Genomic DNA, 24,448 nt, shown 5'->3' on the forward strand with positions numbered 1-24,448 from the left:
GCACATTTGCATGTATCGGACAGACATGTAAAAATGAGATTTCTTCAGTGCAGTGTCTGAAATGCATCACAGATAATATGTTAGAAGACATGACAAACAAAACATGACTGATTGAAACATTCGGAGAAAATGTGCTGTTTGTCTAATATTGTTTTCTCATTCGCAGCTATTTGTTCCCTGATGGTCGCAGTTACAATCCTGACCTCACTGGTTTGTGTGAGCCAACACCTCATGATCACATCAAAGTGACACAAGTGAGTTTGTGCTTGTTTCTGACAACATGCTTCATCTTGATAAGCAGAATGTTCATGGTTCGCACAGGTCATGGCATTTCTTAGCCTCATTAAGTCAGAATACGTCAAGTAAGCTCGCTCTTTCTCATGACGTTGAGGCGTGGAAATGTTCACTGAGAAGTGACTGAACCTCAAGCATGTGTCAAACCACTCAGTTTTTTTTTAAATGACGTCTTGTGAAATGAAGAAATCGTCCAAGTGTGTGACTTTTTTTTTATTTCAGATTTATTCAGAAACGTATTTTTGTGATGACTTTTTCCAGAACAGTCCGCCACATGTTTTCCTGTTTGAAAATGACCACTGAGAGCATAGTATCCAATCAGGGGTCGCGATTCCTCTGTATTGATGTCTGAATGGCACACGGAAATCATCATCTGTTGTACAGCCTACTGTCATTGATTTCTGTCTCAAGCAGTTTTATCAGCCTGACCAGATAAAAGGATGACGAAGAGAAAATTATAAGCTGTTGTTGTGTGACTGAGAATTTCTGATATGATAATATTTTGAGAAGCGTATTCCAAACAGAGAAGTCGGTGAATATTAGAGGACAGTACAGATGGGTCACATATAAATTGTTTGTCATATGATTCGGTTTCTACATATTTTACTGTAACTGAGGTGAAAAATGGACCATTCCACAACAACATTAACCATGACCATTTAAGGTCATGGAATAGCTCTGAATTAGTGATGGGAAGTCCCTGTATGTGTTTCTCTGTAGGATTTTGTGTTTTGTTCCCCTGTATAGTTTGATACATGCACCACTTGATGACTAACAGGCTTTTGCTCTGCCTGAACAGGAGCAGTATGAGCTGTACTGTGAAATGGGCTCCACCTTCCAGCTCTGTAAGATCTGTGCTGAGAACGACAAAGACGTCAAGATTGAACCCTGCGGTCACCTCATGTGCACTTCCTGTCTTACAGCCTGGCAGGTATAGTGATGAACCGTACAAGTCATTTCGAGATCCAAACTTTGAACAGAGGGGTTTGGCCGATTGCGGTTGTAATTGCCCGATCTGTACATCTTCATATCATGCTTCACGGAAAAACACCAAAACCTCACATGAAAGATCGAAACATTTCAAGTCTTCTGCACTGCTAATATTGTATGTTTTTTGGATGTATATGTAGGAATGAGTCTGGTTTGAAGATTAATAAGTGTCCACATATAAGTGAGAAAAGAACAAAGCTTTCAGCCTCCAGTGCAAGATTCAAGGAAAACCTCCCTCCCTCACTTCCTCCCTGTGTCCTTGCATCTGTCCTAATCAAATTTCCACACATCAGTTAGAAGTGGAAGTGAAAACTGAGCACTGTGTATACTGTGTGCGCACAGCACACACAGTATACATATTCCAGTGTTTCATCTTGTGTTTCTCTGCTTCCTGCTATGTGTTTTTTATGTGTCCATCCTACAGCATACTGTCCTGCATTGCTGTGAGCACTGGTTTGTAATCAGGAGTTGTGCCAGCAAAGTGTGTTCATGATTAATTTCCTCTAATAAGTCATTAGCATTGAGTCCAGAGACTTCCTTTCCACCTCTGCCACACACACACACACACACACACACACCTTCTCATGGAACATCTGTGATGCAGTCACGGAGAGATCACTCTATCGTAAATCTTACATTTTTTATTTACATACACACATATGTGTGTGTGTGTGTGTGTGTATGTGTGTGTGTGTGTATATTTGTATGATTTGTATTACAGTAGTATAGTAGTATTTTTACACAAGCAAAGCATATCTCACCTTTACATGTTTGGCAGTGGAGCTTTTGCGAGGGAGGACATGGAAGATGGTTTAGAAGACGGTGAGTACAGGTTTTAGACATGAAGTTGAGCGCACTTTGTTTTTCAGTCCGTCAGCACTGTAATAGTTTCCATTTATCATGAGCCTTTTGTTTGCCTCAGACTGAGAAATCAGAACTGATGTCTAAGAGCAAACAGTGAAACACATTTTAAGCCATTAAAACATTAGATTTTATAGTTTTTCTGACCAAAGTGATGCTGAGATGAAAGCGTCATGATAAGTCTTTGTAGTCGCTTCTGTGGCAGTGCAGCCAGTCTGTGCTTACTGCTGTAGGAAGTTATCCTGAGTTTTTTTTTTTTTTTTTCTAGACAAAAATTCTGATCATGCAAAAAACAAATACATAAAACTCAAATTATACCAAATCTTGTTGGATATGTTCCCCCAGATCATATGTTTTTGGTCAGAGTTATCACAACAGAGAAATAATGAATTCCTGCAGGGCCAGCAAATTTTTTCTTAAATGGGATCTGTGGTACACACTGTAAGTTTGAGGGTCTTTGACATGAGCCTTGGGAAACCCTGATTAAAGCATTGGAGAAGCTTTTTAGAGCATTACTTTATTTTGCTGCTCTGCTCTCAAGAGGTTCAGTGTCGTGGCTTCAAAGCTGGAAAGCTTTTACTTGGGTGGCTTGAGTCTGAACGCAGTTGTACATTTAGCAAATGAGGCAAGTCGTTCCAGTCCTACACTCTGTAAACAGCAGGATTCAGCAGCACCCACATTAACAGTTTTTGTTTATCATACTTCCTGTTATGACAACTCTTCATGACCCCTCCTCATCCACAAACTCAGCCAGTGACGTATGTCAGTGTGTGTGTGTGTGTGTGTGTGTGTGTGTGTGTGTGTGTGTATACAGTATGTGTGCTTCAGTAATGAAGTATTTTCCTTCACATTAGTGCAACTGTGAGTCAGAGAGAAAGAGGGAACTCTCCTACCCTGTGACAGTGAGTAACCCAGCACCAGTCTGCTCAGGTCATTGACTCAGTGGTGGTTCCCTGACTTTCCTCTCACTCTGTATATTAGTCAGCTGGGGTGACACACGCAGTCTTCACACACAGCTGGCTGATGATCTGTGTAATTCCACATCCTGTTCTCTCTGAAGGTCATTTCTGAGCTCTCCAGACTATGGGGGCACATGAGAGGGTTCCCTTGTTCTAGCTATTAGTTTTATCTGGAATCCATGCAGTGTGGGCTTCACAGGGGCTTTTCTGTGCCCTAAAAGCACCTGACCATAGGTTTCATTAGATGATGAGGTTTTTGTATCTTACTAATGACTGAATTGATTGTAAGAATGTTGGCAAGTGGTAAATAGTTCTGTCCACAAAATACAAAGTCAGCTTTGTCCAGAGCCCAGAGCTTTGAACATTCTTTTCTTTCTTTGTTTGATTTGGTGACTTTCAGGTCAAGAGACATGTAGAAATGAAGGCTAAAACTTTTTAACCAACCTAAAATCTAGTTGAAAGTTTGAAAGCTGGTCTAATCAGTCTTTATGTTGACAATGGATTAAGTTCTTAGAGGCACAAAGAAGTGAACACACTCTCTGTGTCTGTTGATTTCACCATTTACACTAAATTTAAGAGAGAACACAAAATTTATGGTTAATGTAAAATTTTTGCAAATTCAGTAAATAGTAACTACAGTATACTCCTTTGTGATACACTGTCTATGAGATTCTGCATTATTCGTGCCTTCTTGTAATTTCTGAATTTTATGGAACAGATTAAGTTATTTCTTTCCTTGTGGAAAAAATATTCAACATTCAGCTCTCTAAATCTGAACCAGAACTTTGTGATGTTAGCTAATACATAAAAACAACAATCAGCATTAGAAAAAGCTTCAGTGTAGTATTTTTATGAAATTATGATATGATAATAATAAATGCTTCACTAAAAGTATCTCTGTGAGGAGCACACTCCCTCACACACATCAAACATGGTAAGGCCAGCTGATTTCAGGCACACTGGTCAATGAAAATGTCCAACGGCAATGGGCAACCTTGAAGTAAAATGGTGACACTACAACAGTGTTATGGCAGCTTCCATATTGACTGCTCCTCCTGGTGGATAGAGAAAGCAACTGGTCTCCGCACATGGTGCTTAGGGGTGTTTTGAGGCAGTGCCGCATTCACATACCATCACAACCCAACCAACTGGAGAGCAGGGATCCCGCAGGAATCAGCATGTGCCCTATTACAGTCCAGACAGCAAGTTGGCTGCTACTGTATAAAGTGAAAGGTGTCATTCATGGTGACAAACCCACAGAGAACAATCATCTGCTCACAAATTATATCTGGGTCATGGTCCTTTAAAGCTGCTCCAGTCGATATTTGTTCATTAACAAAGGATCGCACAACTATGTGTGATATGAAATGGGTCGCTTGGAGTAACAAACTCACTTAGATTAATCATGTGACTCTGCTGTTCAACTCAGCTCTTCTGAGGATCTTTTTTCTATTGAGCATCTTTCAGCTCATTGTTTTGCTTTAACGGCGCACAACATCATTGTTTTGGTTCAGTCTCGCTGCTCCCATCAGCATTGTTTCCAGCAGCAGCAGGCGGTTTTCACAGGAAAAGCTCTGATAAACCCACTGCACACAACCTGCTGGGCACCAAACAGCACACAAAGTGAAGCATTTAGCAGCTAAAGGGCTGGCTGTTTTTTTTTTTTCCTTAGCATGTGGTGGAGACTAAACCAGAGTTAAAAAGTGAATGAATGAAAAGAGTGAATGTTTGACTTCCACCAAGAAATATGACTCCATATAAATCTTGCTCACTCTTTGTCTACTGGACGTGTAAATAGGCAGCTGTGTGCTGACACATTCACCATATCAACTTAAGAAAGTGGTGATATGTCAGTGTTGTTTTTACGACTTGTTTGGCTCCCCCTAAGTGACCCAAAAAAAATGAATGCAGGTTGACAGTTTTAGACATCAAAGTTACATATAGTACTATTTAACTGACTATATTTTAACATGTTTGGACATGCTTCATATTGAAATATTGTCTAGTCAATTTAATGCTGGTGAAACCATGGTTATATGTAAATTAGACATCTAAAAAAAAAACCTCTCCTCAACTAGAGTTCGCCCTGCCTGTTTTAACATCTAAACGTCTGAAAAATCACTAAATCAATGTGCCAACGAGCAGTATATCAAGACTAAATGCTGTATTCTGTCTGTTTCAGAGCAGAAGTAAAGCTTGGAAGGTTTTCTCCTCTTCACCACAGCAGAAGTTCAGGAGCAGTTTGTCTTAGTTTGTCTTCAGTGTCTATGAGCATCACACCATCTCCTCCCCCATCTGGGCTCCCTTCCTTTTAACCTCCCACTCCTTCCCTTCTCAACCCACTCTAATTAGGATTAAGTTTCAAACATGCCTTTGGTGCGTCCCCTGCCAAGTCCCCAACCATATGGCCGCCACAAATGCAGCTTTGTTCTCTGTAAATATTGTCTGCCTTAGATTGTAGCCCCTGAGTCAGTGGAGAGCGAAGCACTTAAAGCCAAAACCTCTTTTATCCTGTTATTTATGACCCCTGTTTGACAGGGGCCAACATGTGGAATATGTACATGTGGCCCATGAATGTTGTAAAGTTGCAAAACAGTATTCGACACAAGCATGTGTCCAGTTGACCTTGCCAGAGTCCTTTCATGAATCGGGGGAAGAGAGATAGGTTAGCAGCGAAGCACATAACCTTAACCATGTGTATCCCAGCTGTGTGCAACAGCCTTCCTGCTCGATGCTCCAAGTGATTCTTCATGTTCCCAAAACACCACAATGATGAAACCATGGTCATCAGATCATTAGATTTAGAAATGTCTAAGGGTTACAAATGTCATCTCCACACCTGTGTGTTTTTAGGAAATATCGTGTTTCATGCAAACTCTTTCCCTTGTCTGTTCCAGGAATCAGATGGTCAGGGTTGTCCGTTCTGTCGTTGTGAGATCAAAGGCACAGAGCCCATAATTGTGGATCCCTTTGACCCAAGAAATGAGGGCAACAAGTGCTTCTTCCTGGACCAGCACAGCTGCCCCATGCTGGAGCTGGATGATGAGGAAGACAGAGAAGATTGCCTGGTCATGAATGGACTAGCCAACATCAGGAAGGTAAAGACTTGCAGTGCTAGCTGCTAGTCAGTCTGTTGATCAGTAGCTGAAAGGGCTTAAGTTTCAAAACATCTGATGTGCCCTTTCTTTTAGTTCTTTTAGTTAAAAAAAAACATATTCAGCAAACTTCCAAGTATTACACTTAATTATACTTTAAAGAGCCAACTCAGAGTAAAAGATTGCTTCACTGTGTGAATATGACACAAGTGACTTATTCCTACTTACAGCAAAGTGTGAGATTGATCTTAAAGAGCAACTCTCAGGCGATCACATGAGAAATCACATTACACTTGCTCAGAGCAGGAATAACCAGTCAGAGACAAGGATTCAAGACAAAGAAGATGTATGAAAAGTGATTCCAAACAAAATCAGTGTTCTGTTTGTTTTTGCTGTTTGCAGTCCTGATGAATCTTAAAAAAAAAAAGTGCAACGTCCTATAAATTGTTCAAATCAAATGCAAATAGTAGTACATATCTAATCTTAACCAACTGAAGACACCTCTTGAACTGTTCCTTTAATCTTGATAAATTTGATGAACTTGCTCTTCTTTTTAGCAGTAAAAGAGAAGGATTTTTGCATTTATCTTTGACTTAAGTCCATAATCCTACCAGTTTAATGTGATAACCCACATGATTTACTCTCTTACAACACTTAAACAATTCATCAGGCAAGTGATAAATAACTGAACACCCCTTTAAAAGATGATTTACTTTCCCTCAGCACTGTGCTGACCGCCAGAACTCGCCCATGGTGTCTCCCAGCTCTTCACCTGTCAGCCAACACAGAAAAGCCCACGGAGGAGACCCCGGCCACAGCTTCCAGCACCTCGGCCTTCCCCCTGTCCCGCCACGACTCGACCTCATCCACAAGGGCGCCATCCGTTCCCCATCCGCCAGTCCCAGCAGCTCCCCGAAGGTCAGTCACAGCATTCCCCAAAGACAAATGTGTCACTTGGATGTTCCTGCACATCATCACTGCAGTCAAGTGTCAGTGGGCTGTCACAAATTGATTTAAAGCACATTTTATATAAAAGTTTTGGAATTGCTTTAAAAGAGGACTTTGCACAAGGAGAATGTAAACACAGGAAACACGTTCAAAATAATTACAGGGTCAGAACAAGAGAAAAGATAACTCAAAAAACAAATTAAAAGAAGAAAGAAAAAGCTGCACACATGAATCTCTGGTATCTCTGAGTGGCATCATTAATGTTTCAATTTCTGAAGGGTTTCATAACCCACAAATCATGTTGTTGTGACAGTTGTTCATTTCCTCTTAGAGGCTTGTAAAGGTGGAAATGGTTAGGAAAAGCTCTTTTCATACTAGGTTCAGCCAAAGGTAATGGGCAAGATTTTCTATTTCACTTGCACATTTTTATTTGGCAGCTGTAGCGTGCAACGAAGACCTGTGACCATACTGAATGCCAAAATCTGGATTTCTTCTTTGTTTTTTATTTGGATCCGCATTATATGTCGCTTCCACAAAAGCTTACCAGTCCCTCTGTAGTCCACAGCATCGACAACAAAAACGATGTGGTGTGATTTAAAAAATAATCTTGAACTGTTCAGATTGTCTGCTGTCATTTCACTGAACATTCCATGTGTCTGCTCCTCTCTAGTCTTCACCAGGCATGTCCAGGAAGCAGGACAAGCCTCTCCCAGCCCCACCTCCTCCGCAGAGGGACCCACCTCCCCCGCCTCCCCCTGAGCGTCCTCCTCCCATCCCCCCAGAGTCTCGCCACTCTTGGCTCCCAAGTTCCTCTTCCTTGTCCTCTTCCATCTCATCTTCTACTGGCATGCTGTCAGACTCCCAGATCAACCCCGAGACACGGTGTCCCAAAGACAGCCACTTTGCAGATGCCCATAGGACTGGATCCGAACACCCGCTCCAGCCGGGACCCGCCGGCCCCTCTCACCTGAACGGAAGACCACTCAGTTGTCCGTCTGCAGGATTTGTGAGGTTACATCACAGAATGGAGGGGGCAGGAGGCTCGGAGATCTCCAAGGTAGGACTTACACGTCAGTTTGAACATTAATGGTGGTAACTTAGGATAAGTATGGAAAAGCCTATTTGTTGTGGTTTTAAATGAAATGTCTTGACAACAATTGGATGGATTGCCATGAAATTTGCTTCAGACAGTCATGTTCCCCTCAGGATGAGTTGGAATTGCTGTGGTGATCCTTTCATTTTTCATTTAGCACCATCATTAGGTCACAATGTTAATTTGTCCATTACTTTGGTTTTTGACCAAATACCTGCAAGACTGATGACATTCCCATCAGTCCGAGCTGTACTTTCGCTAACAAACTAAACTAATATGGTGAACATGGGGAACGTTACAGCAGCTGTTGAACGTTGAATGGATTGCCATACAGTCTGGTGCAGACATTCATGGGCTTTGAGAACTTTGGTGATCTTCTGGCTCGTCATCTGCGGTAGCTCCACCAGCAAATGCGCTAGAAATTGTATGATGACAGGTGAATATACCACAGCCTTTACTTCATGATACATTTAAGCTGGTTTTGACTGTAGAATGATGACACTGGAAACTGACACACTAAAAAACCTTGATCTTTGAGTGTCTTGTTGATGCACGCTATTCTCTCATGATGCAATGCACAAAGGAAATGGAAGAGCTCCTCACAGCTGGAATAAAGCAAAACAAATTGTAGATGGTGGTACAACAGCTTTGTGAACATGCCAGAAAGCAAACCAGTATTTTTACATTCTTGAAAAACATTTCCATATCCAATTTAGAAGATTAATTGAAGTCACCTGTGACACTGAAGACAGAAGGTGGGAAGGGCTAATATGTTTTAGGTGCCATTCACTGTCAGCCCCACTCGTGTTTTCTCATTTGTTTATTTTACACCTTTTAACAATACAGTCATTCTGATAATAATCTGTTTGACCAGGTGTCAGCTGGATCACCCATGTTCACCCTGAGTCACTTCAATAAAGCAAAGTCCTCAGTACAGTAAGACATAGGACGTGTATGTTTAGCCTTATGAAACGCTAAGAGAAAAACATCACAGCTCCTTGTTATTCTTCATTCAACTTATTTTATCAAGCAAGTGGGCGACTGAACTTCTCAGCTTGATGAGCTTGTTTGTTAGTAATGGCCTCTGCCACGTTGGTGTCCTTACTCTTTTCGTACTTACCAAATGATGGATGATTGAAATTCTCAGCCTGGATAAAATGCACCATTTTTTCTGTTAGATATGGATGTGAACGACGTATGTTGAACCACATTTTAGTGACTCATCAGCTACTTTTCAGAGAAAAGACTTTTCTTCTGCTCAGGTTTGGTTTGATGTTTCTTTGTAGGAGGCAGAGCTCTGAAGTAGTCTGTTGCTTTTTGGATATCTCTCACAGTTGGTTACTACATCCAGTCAAATGTGTCGAGGAGTGGAGGAGAAATGTGTGCTGATGACCAGTGACAGTTACTGCCATCTCCTTTTGTCGAGTTTTATAGCGATCACATTACCATCTGCTGGATTGTAACAGCGTCACAGTGCAAACTGTTTACAGTGTCCACCCAGAGTAATCCCAGGCACGACATTGTCCACTCTATAACCCAGACCCAATTCAGTTGCTGCCTGGTATGCAAAGGGGCATTTTGAAACAACTGGTTGCTGCACATTTTTAATTTTTGTCATCACTCGTGCGTACCCGAGTATCTGTTTTTTGCACCCCTGAATTTAACTGCTTACCGGACAGCAAAGCTCCATGAACTATTTTTCATTAGATAAAATAACTGAATGTGCATTTGTTTATGTTGTGTCAAAGTTTTAATGAGTTTACATTCACATAGTTATAAAACAGAGTGAGATATGCATAAAGCTTCATTTCTGAGCAGAGAGACAGTTGTGGAAAAGATGATGATATCTTGATTCACGTGTTTTTATTGTTTGTGGAAGGACTGAGGATATTGTCTGACAGGCTCTTTGTAGATAAGGAGAGCAGCAGGCACATGACTAATGAGCTGCTCTGACATTCCTCTAATGAGTAAATGCATACTTACACAATAGTTATCTGTCTCTCCATCTGGCAGAGATAATCTATGCTAAATAATGAAATCTGTGATTTAACTTAAACTCACTGTTTGCACTGTTCAAGTATAACCAAGCACATCATGCAGAGACTGCCTCAGCATTTACTGGTGTGGAAACCGGAATACTGCTGAGCATCTGTAATATTTGTCCACTCACTCCACCTTATCACTTAAAGGCCTAGTGTGCAGCGCACACATTCATGCACACACACACACACACACACACCACAAGCCCATCATTCTGAGATTGAGAGGCAGTCTGATCAGAAAGTGCCTCCAGTGGAGAGCATTGGCGTGTTTGGTCATATTTAGGAATTAGTTTTGGTTATTTACATACTTTCTGAGCTTTCATTTCAAATGTGTGCTGTGCATATGGAATGCATTTCCCAACTAGTGTTACTGAAGGCCCAGTAACACTAGGATTGACATGGCTTTGCTAAAGAGAGGCTTATTAGTATTATTAGTGGTAGTGGTAGTAGTTCTATAAAATGCTAGAAATACATTGATACATTGTATTGCTTTTTCATGACGCAGGATCTATACAATACTTTTTGTGATAATGGATAATAACAAATATCAGTAAGTGGTTAATGCTGCTCAGAACACTGAAGGCTGATGATTGGAGAACTTCTATCCATCCTTTATTTGACATGTATCAGGTTTGATCAACAAACAAGTCATTTGCACATAAATTCTGGTTTTGCATCCTTAAACCCACGTTTCTTTTTGGTCAGTTGCTCTCAAGTTACAGTAAGTGAATAAAACATTTCTCTTTGCTGTAGATTTGCTGTATCTAACTTCAATACAGTGTCCTGGCTGTGTTTGATAAGTGATAAGGACTACACCTACAGCAGAATCAGAGGAACATCAGATATCTGATGCAAAATTTGAGTTTATTTCAGTTCATCAGATTCAGTTGACACTGACCTTTTCAATTGTTCCCTTGTGTGTTTTTTTTAATTCTCCCTCCTTCTCTTGTGTGTGTCTGTGCAGCCCTTCTCTAATGGTGTGCAAATCAGCGATGAGTATGACATCCTTCCCTCACAGCACTCACCAACACAGTCCACACTTGCCAATAGCCACAAGTGAGTATTACACACACACACACACACACACACACACACACACACGCACACACACACACACACACACACACACACACTCAATGGGCTTATTTATTCAATTCAATTAAATTTTATTTTTCCAGAAAGATATGAACCAAGTTTCCTTGGAAATATCCTGGAAAAGTTTGGCCAATAATAATGATGTGTACAGCACGATTGTATGAATATGGGCAGACAAGATCACAGTGTGAGGAAATGTTTATTCTCTGTATCCCAGTGGTACTTTACTGTGATTTCCCATTGAACTTTTTTATGCCTCCGGTGATATGGCTGTGTTTTAAAACAGTGTATCAAAATGACAGTCTGTGAAAATCATGAAAAAATGATTAAACGCTGGACAAATGCCTGTTTAATCATTGGATCATGCATGCCAAATCTTTTTGAGACTCAGTTATATCAAATTTCCTCAAATTTCCTAGACCATGCAGGGTTATTTGGCTGTAGAACTGTGTAGAGTGGAGTAGGAACAGAACAAAGTAGCTGTGTGGTCTGCGGTCTTAAAGCAAACTTTGGGGAGAGCAGTAACAAAATTGACTTCATAGTTTTTTGCCATTATCCTAGTCTCCTCTTAGATATGTCCTTTGAGTCTGAAGTTCCACCTCCCAAACCCCCACCCTCCTTTTCTCTGTGGTTTCAGCCTTCTATTAGTGAGTTCTAGTATCCTTATGGAGAAATCCAGGTCAGAAACAGCTTTGAAAAATGATGGCTAAACATCTAATGGCCTTTCAGCTGCAGCGAGAATTAGATTAGGTATGTCTGTGTATCCTTAGGGCCGTATTGGAGGCAGGGGATAGAGCTGTCACTTCCGATGAAGCTTGAGCCAAAAGGGGAAGCTCTGGTTCTACTGAAAACAATTTAGTGCTGTAAAATATTGTAAGGTTGTTATAGAGTGATGTACAGACACTTAGATAGATAGATAGATAGATAGATAGATAGATAGATAGATAGTGAGGACCTTTTTGCAAGGTCCTTAATGCTGCTACCTCAGTATGAGTGAATCCGCAACTACAAGATTCATACCGGCTTGGACGTTGCCAGGGTTAACAAGTTCCGCGTCAAGCGTTGGGGGAACCAGGGCACCCTGATAAGAAGTGGGCTACTGGAGCTAGACATAGATGGACAAAAGCAGAAAATTAGAAATTCTTGAAATGCTACCAGACAAGTAACATGAGACATGAAAAGGATGTGGGATAACTAGATGCTTCAAAACCCAACATCTATACTCATAATGAAACAACTGCTAGCACAGTGTTTCAATATCTGCAAATTGCAGTTCCAATCACAACTAGACATCGACAAGGTACAACACCAATGCTACGGCAAGGGGGAGCCAGGATGACAGGTCAGAGGGGAGGTACAATCATCCTCCCCACACTCTGAGACTGTGTACCAAGCCCCAGCATTCAACACCCTTAACACAAGGGCAACTGACCTGAGATTGAAGATCATGGCTGAGCAAAGCACCCAACCCCCCCCCCCACCGCGACTGATAAAGTAATTGACTACAAGAAAGCCTATGACTCAGTGCCACACACGCGGATGCTGGAATGCTTGGAATTGCACAACATCAAGAACTCAGTGGGCCTGTGGAAAACGGCTCTGGAGGCCATCTCAAAGTACAGAAGCACTAATCATGACTGCATAAGAACAGGCCCTCAGTACAAGATCAGTAGAGGCAGGGGTCAACCACACTAGACAGGACCCCAGGTGCAGGCTGTGCAAAAGTGCCATTGACACAGTTCAGCACATAGTAGCAGGGTGAAGATACTGGCAGGAAAAGTGTACATGGAACGCCATACCCAAGTGGCAGGCATAGTGTACAGGAATATCTGTACTGAGTATGGGCTGGAAGCCCCAAAGTCAAAATGGTAGAGACCTCCTAAAGTGGTGGACAATGACCGAGCCAAGATCCCGTGGGACAGAAGAAGACAATAGCGATAGACATAGATATCCTGAGTGACAGCAATATCAAGAAGAAGGAATACGAGAAGCTCAAAAAATATCAAGTCCTGAGAGAGGAGCTAGAGAAGAAGAGGGGAGTAAAGGTAACAGTGGTACCAGTTTTAATCGGAGCAATGGGGGCAGTGACCCACAAACTGAGAGAGTGGCTTCAGCAGATTCCAGGAACAACATCTGAGGTCTTTGCTCGGGACGCAAAGTCCACTGGACTTGTTTTCGAAATGCATGAAGCTTGTTAGATGTTCCTTTGCAAATATCTGACTGACGCTGAATTTTGTGGTGAGGATGCAGGAAAGCAATCCAACTAGCAGTCGTCTCAGAAAGTTTTCTTGGTCTTCCAGACCTCAACTTGATCTCCACTGTTCATATTAACTCCTCTTTCTTAATTATATTAATAAGGAAACAGCTATCTGAAAACATTTTGCTGTCTTCTTATAGCCTTTTCCTACTCTGTAGGCATCGGCAGCTGCTTAGAGGAGCCCATGGCTGCTGATTGTTGTGACATTTGAGTCAGAGTATTTATAAAGCTTTGAAATTTGCATCACTGGGCCCTTTCTAACAGTGATTACAGCTACACCTAATTAAGGTCAGAGACCTTGGTAAAAAAATATCACGTGCTGAAATCTCTTGGGGTGTCCAAGCTTTTGCATGGTGTTCCTTTCCTTTTTTTCAATCAAAAATTGTACAATAGACTTAAATCCTGCTTAAAATGTTGAAGATGACAGAGGGTACCCAAACAGTCCTAACCTGAATGTTTATCTGGTAATGACTTGTCTGTTGGCTGTTAGGTGTGGCTAAGAAATCCCTGTATCATTCATGCTAAACAGTTCCTTCACTGTCACCTTGTTTAATCATTACCTGCAAAAGACTGAGGCGTTAGTGTACTTTGTACGTGTACAGCACAATAACATTGTGCTGTAATACATGCAGTAGTAAACACAGCTAGCAGGGTGGAGCCAGCTCGTAAGTGTTTTCACATTATAGTTCACGAAAGAGCATGAACGAATTTGGCCTGCTTGCCATGGTCTGCAGTTTCTTTTTGTGGCACTATGAAGGGACTGAAGCCATGATCAGTGCTGTCTGAGACATTTATTCCTTTAGAAAAGAGTTATTATTAATCACAATTATTTCATACATAAATCTGCTGAGAGGTTCATGGTTTACTACTTGACTGGGAAAGATGAGGGTGTTGCTCAGCTGCTTTTCACACACATATTTTCCCGATAATTTAGGAGATTACAACACACCATTTAATCCACAGGCCTGCTTCTCTAATATTCTCACAAGTGGTTCCCAAATTTTTTTGAACCACACCAGTGGCAGCAAAACTACATATTGAGCAGGGTTTTTTACATGATGTTTTTAATATAAATGCCTTATTTCTTCCATTTTGACAAGTCAGTATGCAGTGTAGTAAATGTGAATGTCACCTTGTTGTTTGTAATGAAACATTGCTCAAATGTATAATAACAAATATAACTAATCTTGCTTCCTGTCGCTGCCCCAGGACTACCATCCTCCTCGTAATGCGATTGTGAAAATATCAGTGGTTGCAGTTTGAATGTAATAACTGTATGAGTGATACTGATGTAAAGGTTGAGTTGACAAAGTATGGCCATTTTTACAGACCCTCCAACCCTTTCAGTAGTCCTGTGGTGGAACGACAGCGTGGAGTGACGGAGAGGGTGGAGGACGACTATCAGATCCCAACATCCAACATCTGCTTGAGTCAGGCTCCCATCTGCATCTCTGTCCCCAGCAGGTACGAGCCTTCTCTCTGTGCATCAAAGTTACTATGGTGATACATCCACTATGGTGATACATCCACTATGGTGATACATCCACGATGGTTTGAGGTTCATTAAGCTGCTGTGAACCAAAAAGATTTCCTCTGTCATTCAGACACTTGGAGAACGGCTCTCCAGAGCCCTCCATCGAGGAGAAGAAGCCCTGGCCCCCAGTGCCTGGTGAGTCCTAAAACCAGCAGAGGTGATTTATGCATTGCAAGTTGTAAATCTAGAATCTTCATCCCTACACAGTGAGATCATTGCCATCTTCTCCTGATGTAGTGGGTGTTGCAATGAGTAGGTGAATCCGATGCCACAGAATTGTCTGAAGACACTGCTTTTAATCCACTATTGAGTCTTAAAAGATTCTAGTACCGATTCTTAAAATAAGGAAGAGGTTGCAGGTAGACAGCCAGTCCTTGATAGCTGTAAGCATCCTGGTCATCCGAACTGAAAGAAAAGTTTAGCTGGGTAACAACAGAGGCATCATCCCCTTTACAGATCCTTATTAACCATTATGTCTGACTACAAGTCAACATTAAATCAAGATGATATGTTGACCTCTGCTTCTGTTCCTCAGGTGGACCCTCAGAGTCGGTCAGGGGGTTGGTCTCAGGAGCAGCACACACTGCCGTCTGCCCCTTAAACACCAAGAAGACCCCCTCTGACTACGACATTCTGCTGCCCCCCCAAGGTACTCTACCCCAGCCAGAACACATTCCCGTCCCACGTCCCCTCACCCAGACACAGCTCCCTGTCTGTCAGCCTCTCTGCTTCTGTAGCGTCTGAGTCTGTCTTCTCTCTGCAACACACCTGTGTTTTCAGGTGTACTGTGTAATTTTAAAAAGTGCTCTTGTCTCCCTCTGCCACACTTGTATTTGTAACAGAATTCCTGCAGTGAATCTCAAGTGATTCACTGCAGGAATTCTGTTTCTTCTGTTTATTCACATATGATTTTATTTTGTTAAGTTCAGTCTGACACATTACAGGGAAACTGTCAGAATATTCGAAGATCTATAACATTAACTTCAGTATCATTTTATTAAAACCATGTTCTGCTGTTGGCATACAGCACCATTTCCATTCAACTGCCAGATGATTCTGCTAGGAGGAACACATGTATCATCACATTGTCCTCATTCAAATAGCAGTGAGCAGTGGAGGAAAATGTTCATAGTAAGTTCTAAAAATAAAACCGCTCAATGCAGAAATGTGACTGTTATCCCATTATATATTGTATCATCATTAGATTACTGGTGCATTAAGTTCGTTGAGGTGGAGCTGTTGAGGTTTTGAACTATCTTGTATAGGACTATAACTAATGATTCTTTTCATTATGGATTCATCTGCTGATTATTTTCTCAATGAATCCATTGATTCCAGGCTCAAAATTATTACAATAGTTTAAAGGAAAAGCAGCAAATTGTAACATTTGTGAAGCTGGAGCCATGACAGGTTCAGGTTATCGAAATAGTTGCCATTTTCTGACAAATCGACTAGTTGATTAATTGGGCTAATTGTTTCAGTTCAAAAAAATTCTGTTTTATAAACTTCATGTGTTTTGTCTGTAAAAATCTTAATTTGTAAAGTAACTAGTAACTAAAGCTGTCAGATAAATGTAGTGGAGTAAAAAGTGGCATGAAGATAAAAGACTCACGTTAAGCACAACGCCCTCAGATTTGTACAGTACTTGAATAAATGCACTTGTCGTTACATCCCACCTCTGGGAGTGAGTGTGCACTGTGCTGCAGTAATGCTGTAAACAAACAGCAGAAGTGGGATTCACATACACTTCGCTGATTGTACTGATCACTTGTCATGTGCTTTTAATTATATGTTTGATGGAAAAAGCACGTCTCCAGGCCTTTACTAACCCACACGCCGTAATTCAGCATCCTAACAGAGTCCTAAATGTGTGTGAGATGTGCATGGGTAAGTAATTAAAACAATACCGCATCCTAATCCTTTGTCTTTGATCATTTGTACTACAACACGTTTCTAAGCCAGCCCCCTCGCACCTCCTGTCCCAGTCCTCCTCCACCTGTGAAGTCTCCTGTCAGAAATATCCTCTCTTGGTTTTTCTCTAAAGGGAAGCATGCCAGCTGCTCTTCAGCATGTAATCCTATTGCTGGAGCTGCATTTGGTTTAGGCTTCATGGCAGCGTCAGCCACCTCCACATGGAATAAGTATAAACTGTGAGTCAGAGCGTAGCAGCGAGTTCAGTCTTGTCTGTGGCTTCTGTCGTGTTTCAGCGTTAGAGGACCCCTTCAACAGCCGCCCTCCATCCCAGCCTCCTCCTCCACCAGCGCGACACAGCTTCACCGACCTCTCCTCCTCTTCATCGTCCCCACCCTGCAACTCCTCCATGTCCTCCTCCTCTGTCATCACGAGACCACACAGGCCCTCTTCTGGACTGGAGCACTTGCTGTTAACCCCTGGTTAGTTGGCAAAGTCACATCACATCAAAACTAAAGTGAAACATATTAATGTGCTGCATCTCCTACAGTGTTCCGCTGATCTAATGATTTTCTCTGTAAGTGGATTAAGTGTTTGTTATGTTCCAAAGTATCACACTGCATATCATTGACAGCATTGTTGACTGGCAGATAGCAGCAGGCTTAACCTGTATTTCTCTGTGTCATCCGTGGTCCAGACACAGTGTTTGACATGCTGAACAGTGCTGCTCCTCTGCCTCCGGCCAGACGACACACAGAAAATGTTAAAGGCTCCAGAGGCTGCCTGGAGTACGACCATTTACCAGCCAGTCAAGGTAGAGCTACATCTCCTTCTCAGTAAATGACTACATGAGGAAACTCACACGTATGGCATGCTAACTGTGTTTTAGACCTCAGTCTTCTCACATATTCTGACAGGACGTGTGACCAAAAAAGATCAAAACCTTGTTCTCGAGGAATTAAGGTCTGGAAAAAACATGAGCCTTTGAAATTGAAATTGTTCAGGATCCCTTGTTACTCTCAGAGAAAAAATACCTGTCTGTTGAAAGATTAATGTATGCTCTCGTGGGCTCGGAGAGCCTCATCAACATGAACAACGTGAGTAGAAGTTCCTGAGCAGCTCTGTCAATGATAACCGTAGGACTCACTTTGTGCAGACATGCAATGTTTGTCTGAAACTTTGAATTCCATATCAGCGTCATTTTGTTTGGGTTCAGCAGTTTTTAATTTCAAAACTATACCCTGTTTCCCTTAAAGCAGACAGACCACGTTTTACCAACTCTGGCATTCCATTTAGGAGCAGGACATCAAGGACATTTGTGCAGTGAATACCTCAATATTTGCTTCCTAGCTGTGAAAGACAGTGATTACTTAATGATGAAGAACTCTGGAGGTATTGGAAAAATGCCAAAGCTTTGGTTCTGTGACAAGCACTGTTGAGTTTACAAACCTCTCCTTCACCACTAATAACGCACTCAAGTTTCAGCCTGTGTGCCAGGGGCCGTTTTCCACTGACATGATTTCTCTCCCTCTCTTTCTCCAAGTATCGGTGGACTGTTTGCAGGCCCCTGCTAGGCCACCCAAGCCACTGCCCAGGAAGATTCCTCCGGACAGTCAGCCGAACAAACCCCACAGCCTAGAGGCAGAGAACGTGGACGCCAAGATAGCCAAGTTGATGGGGGAGGGTTACTCTTTTGAGGACGTGAAGCGGGCGCTGATGATCGCCCAGTACAAAGTAGACGTGGCCCGAAACATTCTGCAAGAGTTCGCCTTAGTGGCCCCGAGACTCAACCTCTAGTCGGAGAGACAGTGAAAGGGGAGCACAACACGAAGCTGTGCCTCTGAATGGACTGACTAAAAAGGGCTTTTTCAGTCTGCTTGGCCTCAGGCTGTTGGAACAACAGTGATCAACAGAAACAAGAAATATTCAAAGGGAGATTTGCCTTTTGTTGCAGAACAGAGATGACGACGCACAAAGTGGCTAAAACCAAATCATGACGCAACACAGAGAATCAAAAAGGGAGGAAAGACTGTCTGTGAATGATTTTAACCTGTGAAAAACAAAAAAAATAACCAGGCTTGTTGTTGTTTACAGTGAGCTTTGCCGGTGCTGGCCTCTGGTTTTGAAATGCTCCTGTTTGTCTCTGGGCTTGGACTGTATGCCTGTTTTAAAGCCCTGATCCTGCTACTGCTGCTACTGTTCCTTTTAAGTCACGCCACCCTCCAGACTTTAGTTTAAAGGTCCTTTCAGAAGACATTTCCAGCTCATTTCAGCTTGTATGCTCAGCCAGTTTGTCGGGGGTAATTTGGATTTACAACCAGTGGAGGGAGCCAGACTCCACTGTTTCTCTTCTCACAGCCCTTTTCTCACTCTCTCTCCTCTTGTCGCCTGTTTCACCCACTTCCTTCCCTTCCTTCCCTTCCTTCCCATGTGTATTGCCCATTAGAGAATATTCCACTGTTTTCCCAGAGTCTGGCTGACTTGCAGGTCTTAACAAGGTCTGGTGAGTTGGGAGCGGTTAGATGGAGCCAGAGGATGCCTTATTGATTCATTTGTTTCCCCCAGACCTGGAGAAAAATGTACGACAGCTCCAGAGGAGCTCTTGTTAGACTTGCTATTTTATTTGGACAGGATGAGTGAAACAGGGTGGGAGGGTTAGTTTTGCTCTTTGTTTCTGTTCCTAGACCAGAGAATTAATCAGCTGGGGCCTTTTTTAATTACCGTCATCAACTACGGACAGCAAGCCTATGAATGTATTTGTTCTGCATGAGTGAGCTATATCTTTGTACACTTTGAGCTCTTCTCAGGCCCGGTTTTTCCTTCAATGATAAAGCGATGGAAAATTTTTGTTTGTGGAGATGTTTTGTTTTTCCACATCAAAAGCCAGAGATGATCGTGCCTGTATTTCAGCTCAAGCATTTACACGACAGGAGCGAACCCTTTATGCAGATCAGCGAGCCAGACATCATGTGTTAGTGCTCAGAGACAGCGCGCTCTGCAGCCATCACCCTGTGGCTGCCGTCTCCACGCCGTCTCCGCATCATATGGTGAGATGCTTTCGATCTGAGTTGGAGTGAGAGTCACTTGATAGCTCTCGCTATTATGCATTTTTACTGATGTGGAGTTGTGTGACCACAGTACAGGTGACGTTCAACCTCCCATACCTCACAATCTAGAATCAGCTGTATTTCTCCCTAACGACTGCAACATGTCTCACCTATGCATATATTGGATTTTTTTTTTTTTCAAATGTAACACAGTGTTGTGTTTATTAACCTGTTTTACTTTTTACAATATGATTTGTTCCTGAGCTGTAAGAGGTGTAGTTTGCTATAAAACAGGGGTATGTTTACACGGATGGTAAATTCAGGCTCATCTCTCTCACACAGATTAAAGGAAATTTCCAGGAACTTTATTCTTTTGGCCATCGTCACCATTGCTTACGATAACATTATACTCAGCAAAGTAATCGTTGAGATCTGCAAGTGGGATCACAGCAGCATCACTCCAACAAGTTCTGACAGGACGAGGAACACGAGCAGTCAGACGTTTGTCTTACATGGGTGTTTGCTTCAAACTGTAAAGTGTTAGAATATGAAGGCCCATATTTCTCATCCCATCTGACTTCTTTTTAGCGATGTTGCTGGGTTTCCAGAGTATAAGACTATTCTTACTGACAGAAATGATGGCCAAAACTACAGAAATAAGACCAAAGTTGTAAAAAAAAAAAAAACTGAAAAGTCTGGCATCAAAATTCATACCTGCAGAATCTGGAATTTGATTACTTCAATGAACTCATGACTCCCTTAGTAGTATTTGCTTACATAGCAGTCAGAAAAACTAGCTGCTCCATAACCAGTTACAGCTAGATTATGTAAGCAAAGCCATTTTTGTGTGGCAGAATAAATTTTCTGGGAAACATGGGCTAACAGAGACAGACAGCATACTTCCTGGAGTATAGATAGATCAGTCGGGTGGATCTTTTACTCCTGACACTTCAATGTGATGTGTCAACATAATGTGATTCCAACTATATCATCCTATCCATTCTATATCATCTCTTTGGACTGAGGTTCCTCCTTTGTGCTGTGAGTTAGTCCTACGTGTACCCAGGGGACAATAAAGACACAGAGAGCAACGCATAACATTGGCCCTTTTTCATCTCCACATGCTCATTATTCCTGCTGCCATTATTAGGCTATCAAAATTAGTTTCAGGTAATGGAGTTTTTCACAGATGAGCTTCAAACTGTTTGTTGATTTCAGTCCACTGTGATTGAGGCTCGTTGCAAAGCAGATAAATCAGAGTTTCCGGTCAATGATTGAACAGTCTGGCTACAGAAATGGAAATGAAAAGGTTGAATTGGAACATCCTGATGATACAGCAGGAGGATATGATGATCCCAGTCCTAATAATATATATATATATATTTTGTTGTTGTTGTTGCTGTTGTTGTTGTTGTTGTTGTTGTGTTGTATTCATAATGTGAGAGGGTGAAACCAAACGTGAAAGAGAGTACCTTCTTTCACTGAGTGGTGTTTTTGTGTGTTGGAATGAGCCAGGCCTCAGCAGGTCTCATGATTGATGAGCATTTCATAGTTTCGATCTTATGAGGTTATCTTAACCCTGATTTGACATTTAAATGCTTCTGGGCAAAATCAGGTTACCATAGCAACCGAGTGAACAAACAGTTGCTGTGTGCATGTAAACATAGTGAGTATGGCTCCTGCGTGTTGCATGGTCAACCACAGGAATAAAATGCTGCTGTGTGATGAAGACAAAACACCTGTCAGCGAATGTGCTCTTTGAGTCCACAACTGGGGAGGCACAAAACATGTATTATTTTATTTATCATTTCACCACCTGGTCAGTGTAACAGATAACACATCGAATGAAACCCCCATCCCACCCATGTCTTTTCATAAAGAGGATGTATCCACCCCTCCGTCTCCCCTTCGTTTTTTGAGCAGCACTTTAATGGGGTACACCACTGTGGTTTACAATGTACATATGTTAATACTTGGGCCTGAAACAGCCCATAGAGATAATGATAATGAGTGATGCTGTGTGCAAGGAGGTCTGACAACCAAGTTTCTAATCTCTGTCATCACCCACAGTGCAGCACATCCATAAAAGTATGTCAGCTAAATCAACACGCATAAACATGTAATTATTCCCCCGATAATGACAGAGAGAGCTTCTGCACTCGCAAAGTTCATTTACATTTAGCGTTCAAATGATGTTTAAATTGTGACGGTGCTGTTTATATTGAACAAGAAAATGTCTCTGATCCTCAGAAAGAAATGTGCAAGCCTGCTCTCCTTTTCCGACTCAGTTAATGTTGCATATTAGACAATGAGCTAACACTCATCTGGTTTATTTCCAGTACGCCGAGCCACCACACTTCATGGAGGTAGGGTATTCAGATGTGAAATTCAGTGGGATTCTCCTTCAACTTGAGGCTTAATTGTTGCACTGTTCTGATTTCACTCTTATTTTCTCAAACTTGAACGACTCTGAGCAAGAATTGTCCATTCCATTGGACTCCCTTGTGAAGGGGGTAAGTGGCCTTAGGTTGCAAAGGGCAGTTTTTACTCCCTAATTTCATTTTCGTATTAATGTGCTCTGGTGGCAAAATAAGTGTTGATAATATGTAAAGCATAGAGTAATGTGCAATTAATTTATACATTATTAATGCTTTTTTTTCTTGAAATGTTATTTTCATGGATAAGTAAATAAAAAGTCACGCTTCCTGTTTTATGTTTTGTGTGTGTGCGTGTCGTCTCCATGATACCGTGGGACAGCTGCCTCCTGACAGTTCGCTCCAGCATTAAATAAACACAGTACTTTGAGCCAGCGGCTTCTAGTGAGTCAAAAGTGGTTTGGTTTGTTCAAGTAATGCAACAAAAATTTTAAAAGAGTGTCACCCACAATTATGACTTCAGGGAGCATCACTCTGCCTGCGAGCTATGAAGTCAGATCAGGAGAAAGTGCTCTGACAACTAATGGAAGGTACTTGAGATTTAAAGGAATACTGAATTTAACTGACAGTTATGAAAAGTGAGAGATTGTCCCATCAGTGAACTCACCCACTGAGTGATAGAGTGACGACACAGATAGCAGAAATGCCTGTGGTGCTCTGTGATTCTGTACGAGGACTAACTGTGGACTGATAGTTAGGAAGAGTACTCCTTTATAAGCAAGAATAAAAATAAAAAATGTTACTTAGCGTCTTTAAATTGTTTGATGACATTAAAGGATAAGTTTGGTGATTTTCTATATCATTGTCAGCAAATCCCATGTGCAGACCCAAGGTAACAATTACTGTATCCTGCTAACATATTACAAAAAGTACTGTGTGTGTGTGTGTGTGTGTGTGTCCAAGGCGTGATATGTCTTCTTCTTCTTCTGTGCCATAGAGCTCCATTTTTGTCCCAAAACTATTAAAAACACATCAGTGATCCACACTGTTGCACTGGGTGACATGTTCCTTCATGACCATGAACACACACACACACACACACACACACACACACACACACACAGACTAGTTTATGTAAAGGATTATACCCTTCAGGGTGTCCATTATCAGGAGATAAGGACAACGGGGAGGCCAGAACCATTCAACGCGCAGCACACAGTCCATTAATTCCTGATTATGGACACCTCACATTGCATTATCCAAAGTTTTTCATGACTCAGTTTCCATGGTAACACCTGAGGCTAATACCTGGAACAATCATTACCATACCATATGGTTCTCATGCACTGGTACATGGTTCACTACTCCAGTGGATAGGATGAACCGATGACAGTTGACAGTGTATTTAAGAAGAAGAGCAGATAACTATCCAACCACGTCGCTGTCCCCAAATCAACATCAAGATCTTCACCAGTGAATGGGAGCCATGAGTATCGTCGGCTACAGCCTGAAGTAGCGAGTTGAAGAGTGAATTGGATGTTCGATGTCAGTAAGTTCAGAGGGCCGGTGTACTTCTCGCTGCCTGTGCGTTAGTCACCATCCTGTGGCGTTCAGAGAATGAGGCACAGAAGGATTACACTCAGCGTTGGGTCTGTCTGGTGGAGGCTGGTATCTTTACAGCGTTTCCAGTAATGTTTGAGTGTGGTTTGTATTGATGGTCTTGAACGTGGTGTCAATCATGACAATGAATTCATTCAAATGCTCGTTAACACTGGCCCTCATACTCCTGTGGCTGGCAGCGCTTTAGGCTACTCCTCCCCTGCCTTGGTGGACTGGACAGCAGTATATAGGCTTTGACCGCATCCGTGTTGCTATGGTTACTCATTTTAGATACAGACTGCATTAATTTAGAAAGGTGAACTGACAGTATAATTTGACTCTATTACA

At 41.9% G+C, this 24,448-nt stretch overlaps 1 protein-coding gene across 1 annotated transcript in view; it reads left to right on the forward strand.

Moving 5' to 3' along the window:
* The window catches only part of cblb (Cbl proto-oncogene B, E3 ubiquitin protein ligase), a 67,289-nt gene extending 44,450 nt beyond the window's left edge, over nucleotides 1-22,839 (forward strand). Inside the window, exons 8-19 of the mRNA XM_076749754.1 lie at nucleotides 167-254; nucleotides 1,094-1,225; nucleotides 6,002-6,202; nucleotides 6,923-7,117; nucleotides 7,818-8,204; nucleotides 11,247-11,338; nucleotides 14,964-15,098; nucleotides 15,239-15,303; nucleotides 15,704-15,817; nucleotides 17,376-17,561; nucleotides 17,777-17,893; nucleotides 18,623-22,839. Of these exons, the coding sequence (XP_076605869.1) occupies nucleotides 167-254; nucleotides 1,094-1,225; nucleotides 6,002-6,202; nucleotides 6,923-7,117; nucleotides 7,818-8,204; nucleotides 11,247-11,338; nucleotides 14,964-15,098; nucleotides 15,239-15,303; nucleotides 15,704-15,817; nucleotides 17,376-17,561; nucleotides 17,777-17,893; nucleotides 18,623-18,876 (1,966 nt within the window). The 3' untranslated portion in view covers nucleotides 18,877-22,839. The remainder of the gene's footprint in view (nucleotides 1-166; nucleotides 255-1,093; nucleotides 1,226-6,001; nucleotides 6,203-6,922; nucleotides 7,118-7,817; nucleotides 8,205-11,246; nucleotides 11,339-14,963; nucleotides 15,099-15,238; nucleotides 15,304-15,703; nucleotides 15,818-17,375; nucleotides 17,562-17,776; nucleotides 17,894-18,622) is intronic.
* The last annotated feature ends 1,609 nt before the right edge of the window (nucleotides 22,840-24,448 follow it).

The sequence above is a fragment of the Chaetodon auriga genome, chromosome 15 (assembly GCF_051107435.1).
Source record: "Chaetodon auriga isolate fChaAug3 chromosome 15, fChaAug3.hap1, whole genome shotgun sequence".
NCBI classification, from domain to species: Eukaryota; Metazoa; Chordata; class Actinopteri; order Chaetodontiformes; family Chaetodontidae; genus Chaetodon; species Chaetodon auriga.